This window comes from Adiantum capillus-veneris, chromosome 3, assembly GCF_014529385.1.
Source record: "Adiantum capillus-veneris isolate H3 chromosome 3, ASM1452938v2, whole genome shotgun sequence".
Taxonomy (NCBI): domain Eukaryota; kingdom Viridiplantae; phylum Streptophyta; class Polypodiopsida; order Polypodiales; family Pteridaceae; genus Adiantum; species Adiantum capillus-veneris.
In genome coordinates, this window is record NC_140933.1 from 128920663 (window position 1) to 128937189 (window position 16527).

Genomic DNA, 16527 nt, shown 5'->3' on the forward strand with positions numbered 1-16527 from the left:
GGCACTCACTAGTGCTATGTGGACCTAAGCAAATGGAACACCATTGTTGCTCCCTTCTTGGATACATGTGACTATTTTGAGGGGGTCGATTATCCTTAAGAGACTCTTGGATTGCCTTGGTGAGGTCTGTCAAGAATGTCTCAAATACCTTTGGCTCATTGGCAATGGGCTTTGCAGTCATGGGTTCATACTCAATGGCTTGTGAGCGAGTGGATCTCGTGTCGGTAGACACCCTCATGCCTGCTATCATCAAGTTGTCCTCTAATTGGATTGCATTGGCAGTGACATCTTCCCAGGTTGTGATACCTCTAATCACTAGTCCATTATAGATTCCTTCATTCCTCAACCCTCGAATGAATCGATCAAGCAGTTGGTTATTGTTGAAGCGCTCATTTACAGGGCAACGAGAGTTTAAGTGCTTTAGACGACTAATGAAGTCCCTTACTGACTCTCCTTCCTTACGTTCGGCCTTCTGTAGCTGAGATGCTACACCCCAAAGCACACCTTCTCGTATGTACTCCTTTAGAAACAACCTTCGAAGGGTAGGGTAGATTGTTTTCTCGTCCACCCTTAGGGTCCTATACCAATCTCCAGCCTTCCCACTTAATGTCAAGCTTAAGGCATTGCACTTATGTAGTTCGTTGCGTTCCCCTAAGGAATCACATACTTGTTCAAACACTTCAATGTGTTTTCTAGCATCTTCGTCCCCATTGAATTTTTGCGTGAGTTTGGCAATTTGTACTGCCTTACTTCTAGGCTCTCTATCAGATGCGTGACGCATATTTTCCGCGATAGATCGACCTATGGTTTGAGCAAACGCTGCCAAGTCACCTATGTGAGGAGGCAGGGCCGGTGGAGGTACTCTTGGAATCATATGTGGGAGAGGGACGGGTACCGGTCTTGGCATATGTGTGGATGATGCAGGATATGGAACATAACCGGGCATAGGTCCACTCGGATAAGAGCTAGGGAGCGGCACTCGAGGAGCATAAGCAAGTGGTACAATTGGAGGTGTGGGGGCCATGTGTGCATAAGGGGCTAGAGGCACATATGGTCGAGGCCCCATATTAGGTACTACGACACTAGGTAGTGGCACTGCGCTAACCGTAGATGTCATCGGTACATTCTCTGTCAGGCTTATCCCTGGAGTGAGCACTGTGTTTTCCTTGATAGAGGGTTGAGCCAAGTTAGGGAAGCTAAAGTTTTCGCTCGGAGGCTCAGATTGCATAGAGACCCCAGGTGAAATGACGTAAGATGGGTCCATGGGGCTCATTAGAGGAGTCTCCATTTGAGATAGAGTAGGCTGTTGAGCCTTGCTCGTATCCAGAAATCTCATGGGGCCAGTTGAGAGTATATTTACCCCTCGGTTTTGCCTTTCTGATTGAATAATGCCATGGATAACATTACAGATCATTTTCTGTTGATCTTCGATGCTCGTGGCACTAGAGGTGGATTGTACAATCTCTATCCATCCTACATGGTAGGCGTGGCCAGAGTGTAGATCCGTCAACACCTCAGTGTGGAGGTCGTATGTCCAATGATCATTAATGAACAATCCTTCTAGAGTCGACGTGTTAACGGTTTCTTGTGAGGTAGAAGCAATGTTGCTCCCCGTGGTTTTACTTGTCACCAACGGTACTCTAGAGGGAACTTCTGAAGGAGGCAGCTCAACAGGGCCTTCTTGGTAAGAAGTTGGTAGGATATCCACATGGACACTCTTTGGGGGTGTGGGGTCCACGTGCGATGTGAAAGGAGAGTCCACTTCCCCACCCCCTTCGCGTGCTTCATCTGCATCAGGTTCCGAGCAAGTAGCTCTACCTAATGTTTCCATGAAACGGCTAAACATACTAGTACTAGGCTGTGGAGCTTCGGGAGGTGCATGGCCTTCTCTCTCAGTGTTTTGGTTAGGGTATGCTTCCATGATTTCTGAGTCGGAGGAGGAATCACTAGCGGCTATTTTAGGGTCTTGGGTGGTGCTACCTTGTGTCCCCGCTGAGGGTCTAGAGCTTATCGTGGATGGGTAATGGGTGTCCGTATGAACAGAGGCACCCTCAATATGCTCGTGTTCTAGCACCCGCCCAGAGCGTAAGTGCATGTGCTTTTGATACCTTAAGGTGTCAAAAAGCTGCTCTAGGAGGCCTTGTGACTAGTTTTTACTTTGTTTTTTGTTTGTTTTTTTGCTAGATTTTTTAGAGCGTGTCGTGGAATGGGCTGTGTGATAGCTCGAAACGAGCGTATCGGTCAGAGGGTCGTGCCGTGCTTTACAGCCCTCCGTTTGGTCACTCTATGCCCTCGGAATCCCTAAAACTGTCAATTTCCAGTAGGGAACTAGGCCCAAACTAGAAAGTCTAAGGGTGCAAGTGGGAAGAGAAAGGAGGAGAGTGGAGGACTTGTCCCACATGCTCTCATTCTCTCTTGAGGGAGTAGGGTATATATATAAGAGTGAGTCTAGTATATATCATAGGACTGAGGCCTGGGCCTGGGCCTGGGCTTGGGCTTGGGCTTGGGCTTGGGCTTGGGAAAATGATCCCGATCTCGACCTATCTTTTATACAAACCAAACCGTCCGTTTTAAGAGTCACGTTTTTTATTTTCGAAAAATATCGCCGCCCACTCGCTCGTGTTTTTAATTTCCGATTTTTTTTTCCTTTTAAATTATTTTTTTTTCAAAATTTTTTTTTTCTCAAATGATCCCGATCCCGATCTATCTTTTATACAAACCAAACCGTCCGTTTTAAGAGTCACGTTTTTTATTTTCGAAAAATATCGCCACCCACTCGCTCGCGTTTTTAATTTCCGAATTTTTTTTTTTACAAAATTTTTTTCTTTTTTTTTTTCTCAAAAAACTTTTTTTTTTCAATTTTTTTTTTTTTTTTTTTGTTGATGCAGAAAAACGCAGAAATTGAAAAAAATACAGAAATTGCAGAAAATGCAGAAAAAACGCAGAAATTGAAAACGCCGAACTTGAAAATGCAGAAATTGCGGAAATTGAAAAACGCAGACAATAGCAGAAATTGAAACTTGACAGCAATTGCAGAAAACGCAAAAAACAGAAATCTCCACACACTCCTTCCCTGCCTTTCCTATGATAGAAATTGCACCACAAGGAAGCGTAAAGTGCTAACCGAGCTTAGTGTAGGGCATATCCCCGGCAGCGGCGCCAAAAATGTGCGCTCCTTGCCGCACTGTCGAAGCAAGGGACTTGCCAATACACCGTATGCGAGCCACAAACGGCTCCAAGCACACAACAAGCCTAAACTAGCAAGCTCAAGAAAACAAAGGGTGTGTCACTCACCGCTCTACGCTCGCCTTCGTGGTGGATTCCTCGCCGCGATGAAGAAGAAGCTGCAGTCGTGCCGCGCTCAACCGCTTCGCCGCCGTCGTGCCTTCGTAATGCTCGATCGCACACACACTCTCCCTCTCTCTCTCTCTCTCACACACACACACTCTCCCTCTCTCTCTCTCTCACACACACACACACAAGGAGGTGAAGAAGAAGAAGATGGAGATGGAGCAAGAGCACTCTTCAATTGCACAAATGAGAGAATGAGTAAAAATTAGGTTTAGTTGGCTTTTATAGGAGCTCACCCCATTCACACTTGGGCGCCCATGCTTAACCAACTAATCCCTTGAATGTCCAAGTTAAAGTGCGCCTCTCATCGGCGATCACTCTACCTTTCCCTATTGGTCCGACAAGCCCGGTACCTGACTCTATCGAATACATAATACACGTCCGTCGTAGGTGATGGGTGTCCGTGTGCCATGAGGGTTAACACACCCACAAACAGATGGCCAAAGTGAGATAGCCAATCTTACGATACTCGATCTACTCAAGACTTATGTTACCGAAGTAGATCAACGCTCACAATGGGAAAAGTACTTACCTCTTGTAGAGTATGCCTACAATAATACTGTACATACTTCTACGGGAAAAGCACCTTTTGAGATCATTGAGGGAAGACCTAAAAGTCCCTTGCTACTCAAAGTACATGGGAAGATCTTCTCCGCCGATGAGTATAGCCGTGACCTACAAGAATCTTTTCAAAAGATTAAGGAGGCTATATCCATCTCTCAACAAAGGCAAAAATATGCTGCTGCTAATAAGCACAGAAGAGCCTTAATGTTCAAAGAAAATGATTGGGACTTACTCAAGTTTCCTAAGGCTCGATTAAGGCAAACGACAGGCAAAAATCGTACGGGCCATCAAAAGTATTATGCTAAACTAGCAAAAAGATACTATGGTCCTTTCCAAATCTTGAAGCCCATCAATGAGACGGCTTATCAACTCAAGTTGCCCAACCATTGGCTCATACACAATGCCTTTCATGTAGGCCTACTTAAGCCCTACAAAGGAGAGCCACCACCTGAACCAATTATTGAAGACCCTCCCGAAGTTGAAGACCAAGAAGAGGTGCTACAACCCGAAGCTGTTCTTCGGCATGAAGACAAGGTACTACGACATGGTAAGATTATCCGACGGTATCTTATTAAGTTCAAAAATTATCCTTTTGAAGATGCTAGATGGATGCAAGGAATACAGCTTAAGGATAGTATGAACCTTGTCAATGCTTACAATGCTACATTAGAGTAAGCAAATGTACAAATTTCTTTGAAATGACTCATTTTTTTGTCTTATAAGACTAGTCCTCTTTTTAATTGTGCACAAATTAACTACTATGCATGCTTAGAATCATGTTTGTGATGACGACGTCTCTCAAACACCAAGTAGAATTTGTCACTCTACTTTCGGAGAATGAAATGGACTAAAGAGCAGACATGTTTGCGGCAGCTATGTCTCCCAAGCACCAAATGGATTAGTCATCCATCTTGGAAAAATGTCGTAGGGTAAAAAGGGATCCTCTACCCACTAAGTAAAATTGACTAATGACTAAGGCTTTATCTCTTCTACCGCATAGTCGAGGACGACTATGATTTCAAAAGAGAGGTAATGTCATAAAATCTAATATCTAATATCTAACCAACCCAAATGATTTTCTCATATTAAATTGATCACTTAATGTGGGAGAATAAACGGGAACAAGTGTTAAGATATAAACATGTGCTTATAGATCTATCTCAACACGGGGCCAATGGTAAAGGGGCCCAAATGAGAGATGGTCTATCAAAGATCAAGGCTAACAAATGGAGCATAAGACCTTAGGGTTAGCTTCATTGAAGACCTCCAATAATGTGTGTAAAAGGCCTTTGACCTTAGGTAAGCTAGGGCTGAGCTTGAGGCGCGGGAACCCGACCTAGCTCGAGGTGCTTGTCCTGCTTGTCATGCTTGATGACTAAGGTGCTTGAGGTGCTTGATGATTGAGGTGCTTGAGATTCTTGAGGTGATTAATTATTGAGATGCTTCAGGTGCTTGACATGCTTGAGATGCTAAGGTTGCACTTGAGGTGAGAACCCAGCCCAAGCTTAAAGTGCTTATGAGCAAAGCTTGTGGTGGGAACTGGGCCTATGCATGAGGGGCTTGAGGTGTCAAAAAGTCAAATATTCAATCCCTAAAAGGAGGGGGCGAGCCCTACATGAGGGGGGATGAGAGAGAAAACACAAGGCATGCATGGTACAAATAAAGCAAAAGGGACACTTGTCAAGTTCCTCCTCATGTTGCCCTCATGGTGTGCCTGAAGCCTATTGGTTGGCCACCCAAGGGGTCCAATAATAATTTAGGAGATTTAATTAAATGATTTAGCATTTATCTAGCCCTCTCTCTCAAAGGGGAAAGGGGGACACTTGTCTCAAGGCTACCCTTGCTGCTTGTAATGCCTCCTGCTTGTGATTGGCTAGGCCTGGAGGGGTCCAATGAGCTTCAAGCATGAGCTACAAGGGGGGGTCGACCCAAGCAAGCTAGGGGGTTGCTTAAGGGGTATACTCACCCACACACACTCACAAACACTCTCATTGTGTGCTATGCAAAGTGTAAGAGCTCCCTCTCCTTCTCCAAGCAAGTAGAGGTTGAGAGCCTACACCAACACTCTTGGATATGGAGTGCAAATCCAACCAAGAGCCATGCTTCAATGCTTAAGCTTTCCATCTCCTTCTTCTTCATTACTATGCTAGTATGTGTGCTAGCAACAAGAGGTATGATAAGTGAGGAACTAATTCTTTCTCCTATGAAATGTTTCTTCTTCCTCTTCCCTACCCTCATTCCCTGCTAGCTCTCTCCACCTTCGAAGGTGTTTGAGGTCTTGGGACTGAGGCTTGGGATAGTTAAAGCTTTCTTCAAGTTTATGTTATGTTTGTGATGCATGAAGCTTTCCATCTTCATTGTATCACCTAGGTCACAAGGAACACAAAGATTGTATTGTAACAAGTCTCTCTTAATGGGAGAAATCATAATAACAATGCCTATTGGAGGGGGGACCAGCTCCACATAAAACCGGTCCTTAATTGTTGTAATGTTCTCTAAATTCTCTCTCTTGCAAAAGTATTGTTCATGCCAAGTTAACTAATTGCTATGATTATGTTGCTATCTTCAATTATGTTCACCCGCTATGCTCACAAAGTCATTTCTCAAAAGTACTCTCATTAATTTTCGCTACTCTCAAATTAAATAGGCCAATTTCATTACAACCTTCACCCAAGTGTTGAAGTCGACAACCAGACAGTCGATTGATCATGCGCAATATGTGCTAACAACTCTGAAGGGCACCAAGAAAGAAGGTAAAATCACCTATCTGGGCGCGCCTGAAGTACTGATAAGAATAGCATACCATGTTATTGGCATGGCCAACAACTTGCTGCTAGCCCCAGATCAGAACACATGGATTGTGTCTGCACAGCCTTCTCCAAGAACTACGTGTTCATCAAAGAGAGTTTATAAGTTAGATGAAGAATCGGCAGAAAGCTCTCATGAAGCTCATAGCAGTGAGAGCTCAGACAACAAGGAAAGGCTAGCCAGAATAGAAGAGCTGAAGAAGAAAGTTGTAGTTGCACACCAAGAGGAACCTCAGCAAAAGAAGGCAAGGTTTGAAAGAGAAAAATAAACTTACGAAAGAAGCCGCCAAGCTACAGGTGAGGACCTGGAAAGGTGGGTTCCAAAAGAGATAAGGGGACCCAGAACCAAGAACCTTGCAAGGAAGGAAGCAGAGGACCCCACAAACTTCCTTGAACACATGTACGCAGAGCCGGAAGCCCTCAAGTTAAAAGAAGCTCAAGAAGTTGAGAGGAAAGCAAGAGAAGATGCAGTAGAGCAACAAAGACAAGCGAAGGCTATTGCACAAAGCGAGACACAGCACTATCAGGAGGAGATGTCTCCGAAGACAACCTCACCCACTACGGAACAGGCAGACCACCCAATGCCAAGCTCTCACCCTTCACCAACAGTTAGAACCAATGAGGGCGAGGAAGCCATAGAAAAGGAGCCTGAACAGCAGGCAGCAGCCAGTTTTGAGCAACCCAAAGCAACAAAAACAGAGGCCACACCTTCTACGACCACCCAACAAGAAACAGTCGAGGCATCCACAAAGCCTCAAGAAGCAAAACCAGTTGATCAGACAGCTCATCACCATCATGCATCCTACATGGATCATCATCAACCATTTGCAAATCCCTCTCTGCATGCAAATATGATAGACGATGTGCATTATCATACATAAACATCCTCAAATTGGCTCTGCAACATTTTTCAAAACTTATCTTGCAATGACTCGAAAGCAATTTTAGCAGAACTTTCTACTGAATCTTAGGGCTTTTGGCAACCTCCAACGCATCAGCAATGAAACCTTGACCAGATATGCCACCAATCTTCGAGGAGCATATGTAGAAAAACAAATGCATCATGGGAAAAACCCTAAGATGCGTAATTTGCTTTTGCCATATCATCTTGAATTTCCAATCTCATCATCTGCTGCTCAACTTGCATTATCCACAGCCTTATACATTCCTCATTTGTTCCACAAAAATATACACTTTTTTTTGGCAGTTTCGGACCCATATAACACTTCAACAACGCATGCTTCATCAACCTCCAGCTATATTAAACATGCTCGGGAAGTTTGACATAGAATTGCCTGATGACGTTCAATATAGCTGGAGGTTGATGAAGCATGCGTTGTTGAAGTGTTATGTGGGTTTGAAGGTGCTAAAAAAAATAGTGTATATTTTTGTGGAACAAATGAGGAATGTATAAGGTTGTGGATAATGCAAGCTGAGCAACAGATGACGAGATTGAAAATTCAAGATGATATGGCAAAAGCAAATTATGCGCCTCAGGGTTTGTCCCATGATGCATTTGTTTTTCTGCATATGCTCCCCAAGGATTGGCGGCATAGCTGGCCCGCATTGAAGGTTTCATTGCTGATGCGTTATTGGAGGTTTCGAGAGCCTCGAGATTTAGTAAAAAGGTTTGTTGAAATTGCTTTTGAGTCATTGCAAGATGAGTTCTAGAAAATGTTGCAGAACCAATTTGAGGATGTCTATGATGATAATGCACATCGTCTATCATATTTGCATGCAAAGAGGAATTTGCAGATGGTTGATGATGCTCCATGCAGGATGCATGATGGTGATGAGTTGTCTGAAAGTGGTTATTGTAGTGATTTTGAATCAGATGATTATAGTGAAAGCTTGTTTTCTAGTGACGAGTCTATAGATTGTATTCCGGTGGTTAGAGCATTTGTTGATGAGTCGTCTTCTTGCGATGAATCTATGATATTTGACCCCTCTTTCTTTGTATACGAGAGACATAAGAACAAAACAAAACACCCATATGGAGCTCATAATGCCAATATAGGAAATCACGCTTTGGAGTCCTTTGGTGGTGCAGCTAGTCGCAAAGGCTTGGCGAGGGCCATGGAGATTTGGAGCATGTTTGAGTCAGATGCCAGCGATTTGGAGAGTGGTTCTGGCATGATACACCAAGAAGATGTCCAATTTGCTCATGGAGAAGAGTCTGTCCATATGAGATATGAGGAAGTCATATCCTGCCCTTTGAACATAGCGTCAATTTTATGGAAAGGAGGACGCTAGTATGAGCTTGGCTTGTGGAATGCCTGTTGATAGCAATATTCCCACCTGCGAGGTTGTTGTAGCAGGGCATATTGATGTGAATGGCCGGCAGGATCAGTTTATTATGGGCAAGTTTTTTACTCCAGGTTTTGATTGTGCTGCTTATTTGGTCAACTCTTGAAGCGGACGCGTAATGAGTGGGGGTTCTGAGATGGAACAAGGGCAAGTAAGACAGGCTGCAGAAAGTGTCTTGGACTCTTGAGAGCACTGGATATGCCTGGAACACTCAAAAAAGCAAAAAGAAGAGGTGCTTGAAGCAGTGGACAGAGGAGAGACAATAGTCTCTGCTTTACAAGAAGCATGCTTAGAAGAGGTGAGAGAGAATATGGTCGCAGCTGTTCAGGCTGGAGGCATTAGTATGAAGCTTGTTTGCTTTGGGAAGAACATATTTGCCCCAAAATTCCAGCTGGAATGATAGAAAATAGTCAACAAAAATTAAGCTTAGTAGTGCAAGATAAATCCCATATCACTCGAGGAAGTACTTCTAGCCCAAATGATGAAGCTCAGGGTTTAAATAACATGCAACCTGAGTCTTGCACATCCTTTTTTCTTGGAGGTCAAACTGGAAATGAAGCAGCTATAGACTCATCATCCAAGGTTGTTTCAGATGTGGGCCAGAGGGTTAATCAGGCTCCAATTTTTGAGAAGCGTAGGCTAGATGATGTTTCCTTGCTACATGACTTGGAAATAGAGGAGATGGAAGTAGTAGACACCAATAAAACAACTGAATTTTATCATGAGCAAGCAAAGAAGCAAGGTGACGCCTCTTTGAATCTTAGTGGGGTAGAGCAGAAGCGCAAAAGTTCAGTGGCAATACCGCAAATGAATGAGACTCAGGTACAAAAAAGAATGAGTCATCAACAAATTTTAATATGAGTGATTACAATGAAATCACCCCTGAACAAACTACTGGGGAGCTTCACCTCCTCAGACTCCTCTAGTTTCTACTCTTCCTTCTACTGACATAAGTCGGCCCCTTGAGGCTTTGAGAGGCGTTGATGATTCAACAAAAGTGTCTGCTACTAATGTTTTCGGAGTCATTGAAAATGTTTTGGAGCCGCTGGAATATAACCAAGCTGGGACGCATGAAACTGTGTCGAGTCTGTTCCAGAAAATGAGAGATGAAGGTGAAGAACCAAGTGAGCTTACATATACGACTGTCCTCGAGGCATGTAAATACCTTCATTTGGTGGATGAGGCCCTCATGTACTTTGAGGCTATGGCCACAAGTTATGACACCATCCCCACACTGGAGTGTCATGCATGCCTTGTTGAAATTCTCAGTCATGCTGGTCAGTTTGAAACGAGCAGGATGTCTTTGATGGAGAAGGGAGCAATTCCTAATTGTCGCCCAATGTGGTTTGCTCTAATGAGTGCTTGCCAAAATGGAGAAATGTGAAGCTTGGAAAGCTGGCTTTTGAGCATACGGTAAAGTTGGATGCAAATTCTGTTGCTAGTTATGTCTATATGAGTAATATCGGTGTGGTTCTTGAAGTACAAGAGGATGCTAGCGAGACATTTTCAAAGGCACAACAAGACAAGCTGGCCTATAAGGATATAGGGTCCTGGAATGCACTAATTGCAGGATTTTGTGAAGATAGGCTGGCTAAGGAGGCTCTAGCACAAGAAGTGTCTGATGGGCTTTTCGTTTGCGTTATAGTTTCCTAGAATGTATCGACAACAAATTATGTTGAGTTGTATCCTTTTGATCCAGGTGGTCCATCTATGGACCGATGACCCTATGTGCATATTGTACATGCCTTGTACAGTGAGTTCTTTTAGGTTGGTTTGATGCTCCGAGCAGTTGTTGTTTTCTGGAAGGAATAGTTTGTGTTTGCCGACAATTTTCTGATTGTGAGATGATGTTGAACTTCAATCAATTTTTTCCCTCTTTTCGACTTGCAAGTGATGAGCATAAATGCTCAAACTGGGGTTTGGGTAATGATGATGCGGTCAAATTGCTTTGCACCCTGGTGTGTTGCCAGTCAAGGTGATTGGATATAGGAGATCCATTTTGATGGAAAGGCACCATAAAAATTGCTTTTTTGGGTAATGTCTGAGGCATGCAGTCATTACATAGAGTACACAGGGGCAGGTGCTACAGCTGATGCAAGGGGAAGAAAGGCTTTGTTGTCCTTGGATACCTCAGCAGCACGTGTTCATTAGAGTTGAGTGGCTTTCATCATGATGTTGGTATGGTTCAACCTATGCAAACATGGTGTTGGTGGTGATACCCTGCTGCCGTGCAGGTTCTTTTCTTATGATTTTGATTTCTGGTTCAAGAAAGTTAGCACTTTGAATTTACTGCTTGGTTTGAAGTTAATATATCAATGTGATATTGTTTTACTCTTTGGTACAAGAAGAATTTACTAAGGACCTTCTCTGTACTCAGAAAAAGACCCGAATCTATATTGATTGATTTGTTTAGCACATTTGATAACTGAGCATGCATGACTGTTTTGTTTCACCTCTGTTGATTTTAAATCACCTAGGGTCAGGTTAGCTTCCTTGGAAAGCATGGCATGATTGGTTCTGAGATTAATGGGCTTGGCAGGCCTAAATACTTTGTTCATATTTTTCAGACTAATCTCACTCGCGGTCATTGGGATGAAACTTAAAACATGATTCTTCCACTATCCACTTGATGATTATTTTCAATAAGGGCATAAATCTCAGTTTTCTTTTCGTTATGCACTTATTGTGATCTTGGGTTTGATGTTTTGGATTGATTGAGCAATGATGGCTCCTTCCCATAGATCCTTTTGGATTTATAGGTAAAATTTCATACTTTTTGAAATTAATTTTATATCGCTACAGTTGCGGTCCGCTTGGATCATTTACTTCCTTGGGGTGATTTGGTTTGGTCATGATTGATTACTGGCATGGAATGTTTCACTTGGTGATGGCCCCTGAGGTTGATGGCCCTTGATGCTCTTTGTGACCTGTAGTTTATGAGGAAATATGAACCTTTGCTTTTGTTTCTTTATTCCATATCTTGACTAATTGATTTAGATAATAGAGAGGGAACTCTTGTAGGATATAGTGGGTTGAACGATAGGATACAGTCGATCTGTTGGTATAATATGACCTTTGTATACACTACCTCTATATTGATTGGTTTTGGCTTTTCACTATAATCTTGGATCTGACAAGACTTGTATAAAGGCTGATAGCAAACACTACTTCAATGTCAATTTGATTAAGAAAACCGTTGCTTTGTAGTTTAGGATGAACTAACTCTATGATTTCTGAATGACTTTAGCAAATCATTATTTATTGTATCGAACAATAGGGCATCTTGGATTATTTATTGCAAGGTTCAATCTGTTGATCATGCATAGTATAAGGGTGATTTTTCAAATTAGCCCTTGCTATTTACTACTACAGGGTCTCATAATAAGGAGTTATGGAATTCTATCAATCATCTATTGATGATGTGCTGTCAAGTCTAGAATGTCTCACTCTGATAATACATAAAGGATTTTGGCATCAAGTCTGTACTAAAGCTTCTCGGGGCGGTCACTTTTTAAAATGTGTATGCTATCACGTGAGTTAATCGGAGAGGATTATTAAAAGATCAAAATGTATCAAAATGTATACATACAGAGGGGGGTACAGAGGGGGGTGGGGTTTTTTTAAATAAGCATGTAGTGTAAATATAGTATGTATGTTGAGGTATTATTAATAACCTCTTGAACGCACGTGATATAGAAAGCTTTTGATAGGTGACCGCCCCGGGTAAAGCTTACTGTTGTGATTACATAAAAATTACCATAGTGCAACAATAATTGCTATGGCATTACTGTGTTTATCCTTGCTGAGAGCTGGTTATGGTCTTCACAAGCTAAAATACTGAAATAGTTCGACCTGACTCTAGTTTTGGATGGTCGGATTAAGATCTAGGGTTGGAACTTTGTCTTGTACTAGTTTTTTAAGTAGTACTGAGTGATTCTACTTTACTTCACGTTCCAAATTCTTTTTGGTTTATACAAAATAATTGAAAAATGGATGCAAGCTTGAATTTTTTATATCAGGCTACATCAAATCCGTGTTTATGATAGAAAAAGGTAGCTGGATTGCTTCTAATTTAAGTTTTGGTAAAACTTGATTGTCTTTTAATTTCCCATAGTAATGATGTCTAATGTTTGCTCGATAAATAGTGTGGGATTTGGCAGTCATTGAGCTCTCATATTCACAAGGTACCTTGCCTTGATCTAGCTGGCTTTGTGAAGTCATATTGGAGATACATCTTGTAAACATTGACCTTGGAAAAGTGGAAGTAACTTTTCCTAAAATTTTGTAAACACAAACTCCATGGGACACAAGCGTGGGTAAGACACTTGGATTCCTCTTCTTCTCTCTTTTGCTATCTCTGGGTGCTTGGCTATGGACTTTACTTGAAATGTCTCTTTCTAGCATGTTTATTTTCTTGTACTAGAGTAGTGAGAGAAGGGGAGACAAAGAGTGGTGTAAATGATTAGCAAGTGTGTTGTCCGTCTCAACTATTGGGAAGAGTGATAGAGAGGGATGTATGTGTGTTTGTGTGTGTGTGTGCACATGCAAGAAGAAGGGTAGAGAAGGTTATCATGTTCCCTCGGCTAGCATAGGCACAATTTGACTTACAGAGGAAATCACAAATTTGATTAAAGATTTTTTATCAAGATCTCAAAATATATGACAAAAAATTTCCACTTAATTACACGTGATGTGTCACCATATTATACTACCGAATAAGGGGGTCAACATATAATGCCACCATATTTGACATATTATACAAATACTAATGTACCACATAATGTATAATGCAATTCACGTAAAAAACCATCTTCCTCTCCCATTCTAGATGGTGCCTTGAAGGAGTGTTGAACGATTGGCAATCTGTACACAACCAAGGCATTCAACTAAAGCCAAGCTGACATCTATGCATATTAGCATCTATAGCCTCTCCCATTACTAGTTGCTAGGATGTCTTGAGGCCCATGGAGAGAATATCTCCGCAGAAATGGCCTTCTTGAATAGAAGCAAGAAGTAAGGATCTTCGCAATGATCTTTTAACTAGCCAAAAAAACCTACTTTTTTTGTGTTACATATAGCTCTTATTTGTACCATTAATGTGTATACATATAGGTTAAGAAGCATGAATTAATCACACTAAGGATACCCTTGAATACTACTCTAGGTGTGAGAATGTGTGAGAGGACTAGGCCAAGATAGCCTTGGCACTCCTCCATCCAATGTGAGGACACGGGTAGTCCTAGATAGATAGCACGAGGTCCCCCACTTACCTATAACGAGGAGGTTGGATGGGAGGAGTGTTATCAATGTTTACCCGTGCTCTTTCATTGGTATCAAAGATAGGTAATGTGAGTCTAGAGAAAGTAGTTGCACCATGTGCATTGCTTTTTCGTTTCCTGTACCTTATGCTTTTCCCTGGACAATAAATTATGCATGATTTCTAGATAAATAGTTGAAACAAAGGTTTGGTTTCTTGGCTCTTTCAAAATCTTGATGAGGGATCCTCAAGGTCTCTTAGATTTTTTAAACTACTCACTTGTATTGACTGGTTGAAACTTTCTCTTGTTATTTACATGACGTGATGCATGTGTGTAATCGCCCTTATTATGCATGGTGCGATGGGCTTTACGCAACGATGGTATGCATGGCTTATCATTATTGAGATCATCATGAATGTGGGCTTGAACTATGACATCCTCGAAAGTCATGGGATCTTGTGTCTTAACTTGATTTTTAAGCTTTGGATCAAAACCTCTAATAAAACCACAAACTTGTTGGACCTCATCCAATCTATCCAATTTCAAGATGACACAGTGATAATGAGAAATGTATTGGTTCAATATGTAATGTTGTCAAATCAAACACGAATCCCAATCTGACCAATTTCGATCCTTTTCATTTGGTGGTAGAAACTCTTTTCAAAACGTTTTCTAAAAAATAAGCTATATTTAGTGTGGTTATGTGGTTTGTACGTCCTCCACCACTTGTAGCCCTTACCTTCAAGTGCAAGAATCATGTGTATTTCTTTGAATGCATGCATAGAACAATGTAAATGGATATCTCCACATTCACTTAGAAAAGTAACCACTATACCTTTGTTACGGCGGTCCTTTGCTCACCATGAAAGTTTGGTGGCTTCACAGTCCTAAGCAATCCAACCACCTCTTTTGGGTCCATAGAGGCTAACAAATCAACATCAATAGAAGTTCCCACCCCTTGGGTGGGTTCCCCTACCATAGCTACTATTGGAGCAGGTGTATTGCCTTGGGTTGCAGGTTGTGCTCGTGTTGTGGCTTGCTGAGCCTATGTCTACTTCTAATGCTTTGAAGACTTCACATTTGACTAATCATAATCCACATCATAGACTGGATCCTCATCTATCCTCTATGCACACATTAGATAGGATTCACACGGTCAGGAATGGGTGAGCCATGCTCAAAGTCAAAGTGGTGGGTGTCTAGAATATATGGTGTCATAATGTACTGTATGTTGCAAAATAGAAAATGATAGGTAACAAATGTATATGTCCCTGATTTTGTGTGAAAAAGAAAAAAAATTGCTTTAGTTTTGTGGAGTTTATTGTAGCTTGTTGCAATTCGGATGTGAAACTAGAGAATCAATGTACATACACATTGCGATGTACTTTGATTTATAAAAAAATTATATACATGAAATTTTAAGCAATTACATAATTTCAAGAAATCAAAACCGTAAGCTTCAATTACTCAACACAAAGATTTTAAGGATGCACTTGACACAAAGCTTCAATTGCACATCGAAGGCTTTGTGTCAAGTGCATCCTTAAAATCTTTGTGTTGAGTGTAGCCTTGCTGGTAACACCCTTGTGGGGCTCTCTTAATCTCATCTTAAGTGGGAGTGGCCCCTCAGGGTGGCCTTAGAGCACCCTTTGGGTGCCCTTCTTAAAAATAAAATGTGAAATCTTAAGCTTCCTAGCAATGGCGGCCGAACAAAAGGCTCTCAGCTAGGCTCGAGCATGAAACAACTTTTGCTCCCCACAACAGGGCGACTCGTTGTGCTCAAGCTCTTCATATTTGGTGTAGATCAAAGTCTTCAACTATGTGTAAGTAAGAGGCTCTTCACACGGTCTCTAAGTCACACACACACACACACACATATTTATCATCCTCAAAAGGTCATATGTGACCTATGGGACCAAAACATGCATAAGGGAAAAAGGAAACTAGGGGCTAGGGGGTGATATTTAGAGGAGTGGTGGAGGTCTTGGGAGAGTGAAATTATATGATTGCCTTCCCTCTGTGTTACGTTGCCCACTTGCCTTTGGCCCATGCCGCGTGCATTTTCTTCTCGGGGGTACACTATGTAATGATGTTAATGTACCGCATGAGTTCTCAACAAGAGGGGTTTCCTAATGCAAATATTTTAGGAAAATTAAAAGAGATACATCAACAAAAAGGTCTTTAATATTTCATTTCAGGAAAAAATCCTAAAAAAAGGGGTTATTTTAATAATTAAAAAA

General features: G+C 41.8%; 1 protein-coding gene and 1 pseudogene across 1 annotated transcript; both read left to right on the top strand.

Annotated features, from left to right (window-relative positions):
• The first annotated feature begins 8128 nt into the window (after positions 1 to 8128).
• LOC147461700 (uncharacterized) lies at positions 8129 to 8975 on the top strand (annotated as a pseudogene).
• LOC147461701 (uncharacterized) lies at positions 8720 to 12054 on the top strand. Its single transcript, XM_086509169.1, has one exon. It carries the CDS (start codon positions 9426 to 9428, stop codon positions 9888 to 9890), a length of 465 nt encoding a protein of 154 aa, XP_086365295.1. The 5' UTR covers positions 8720 to 9425; the 3' UTR covers positions 9891 to 12054.
• The last annotated feature ends 4473 nt before the right edge of the window (positions 12055 to 16527 follow it).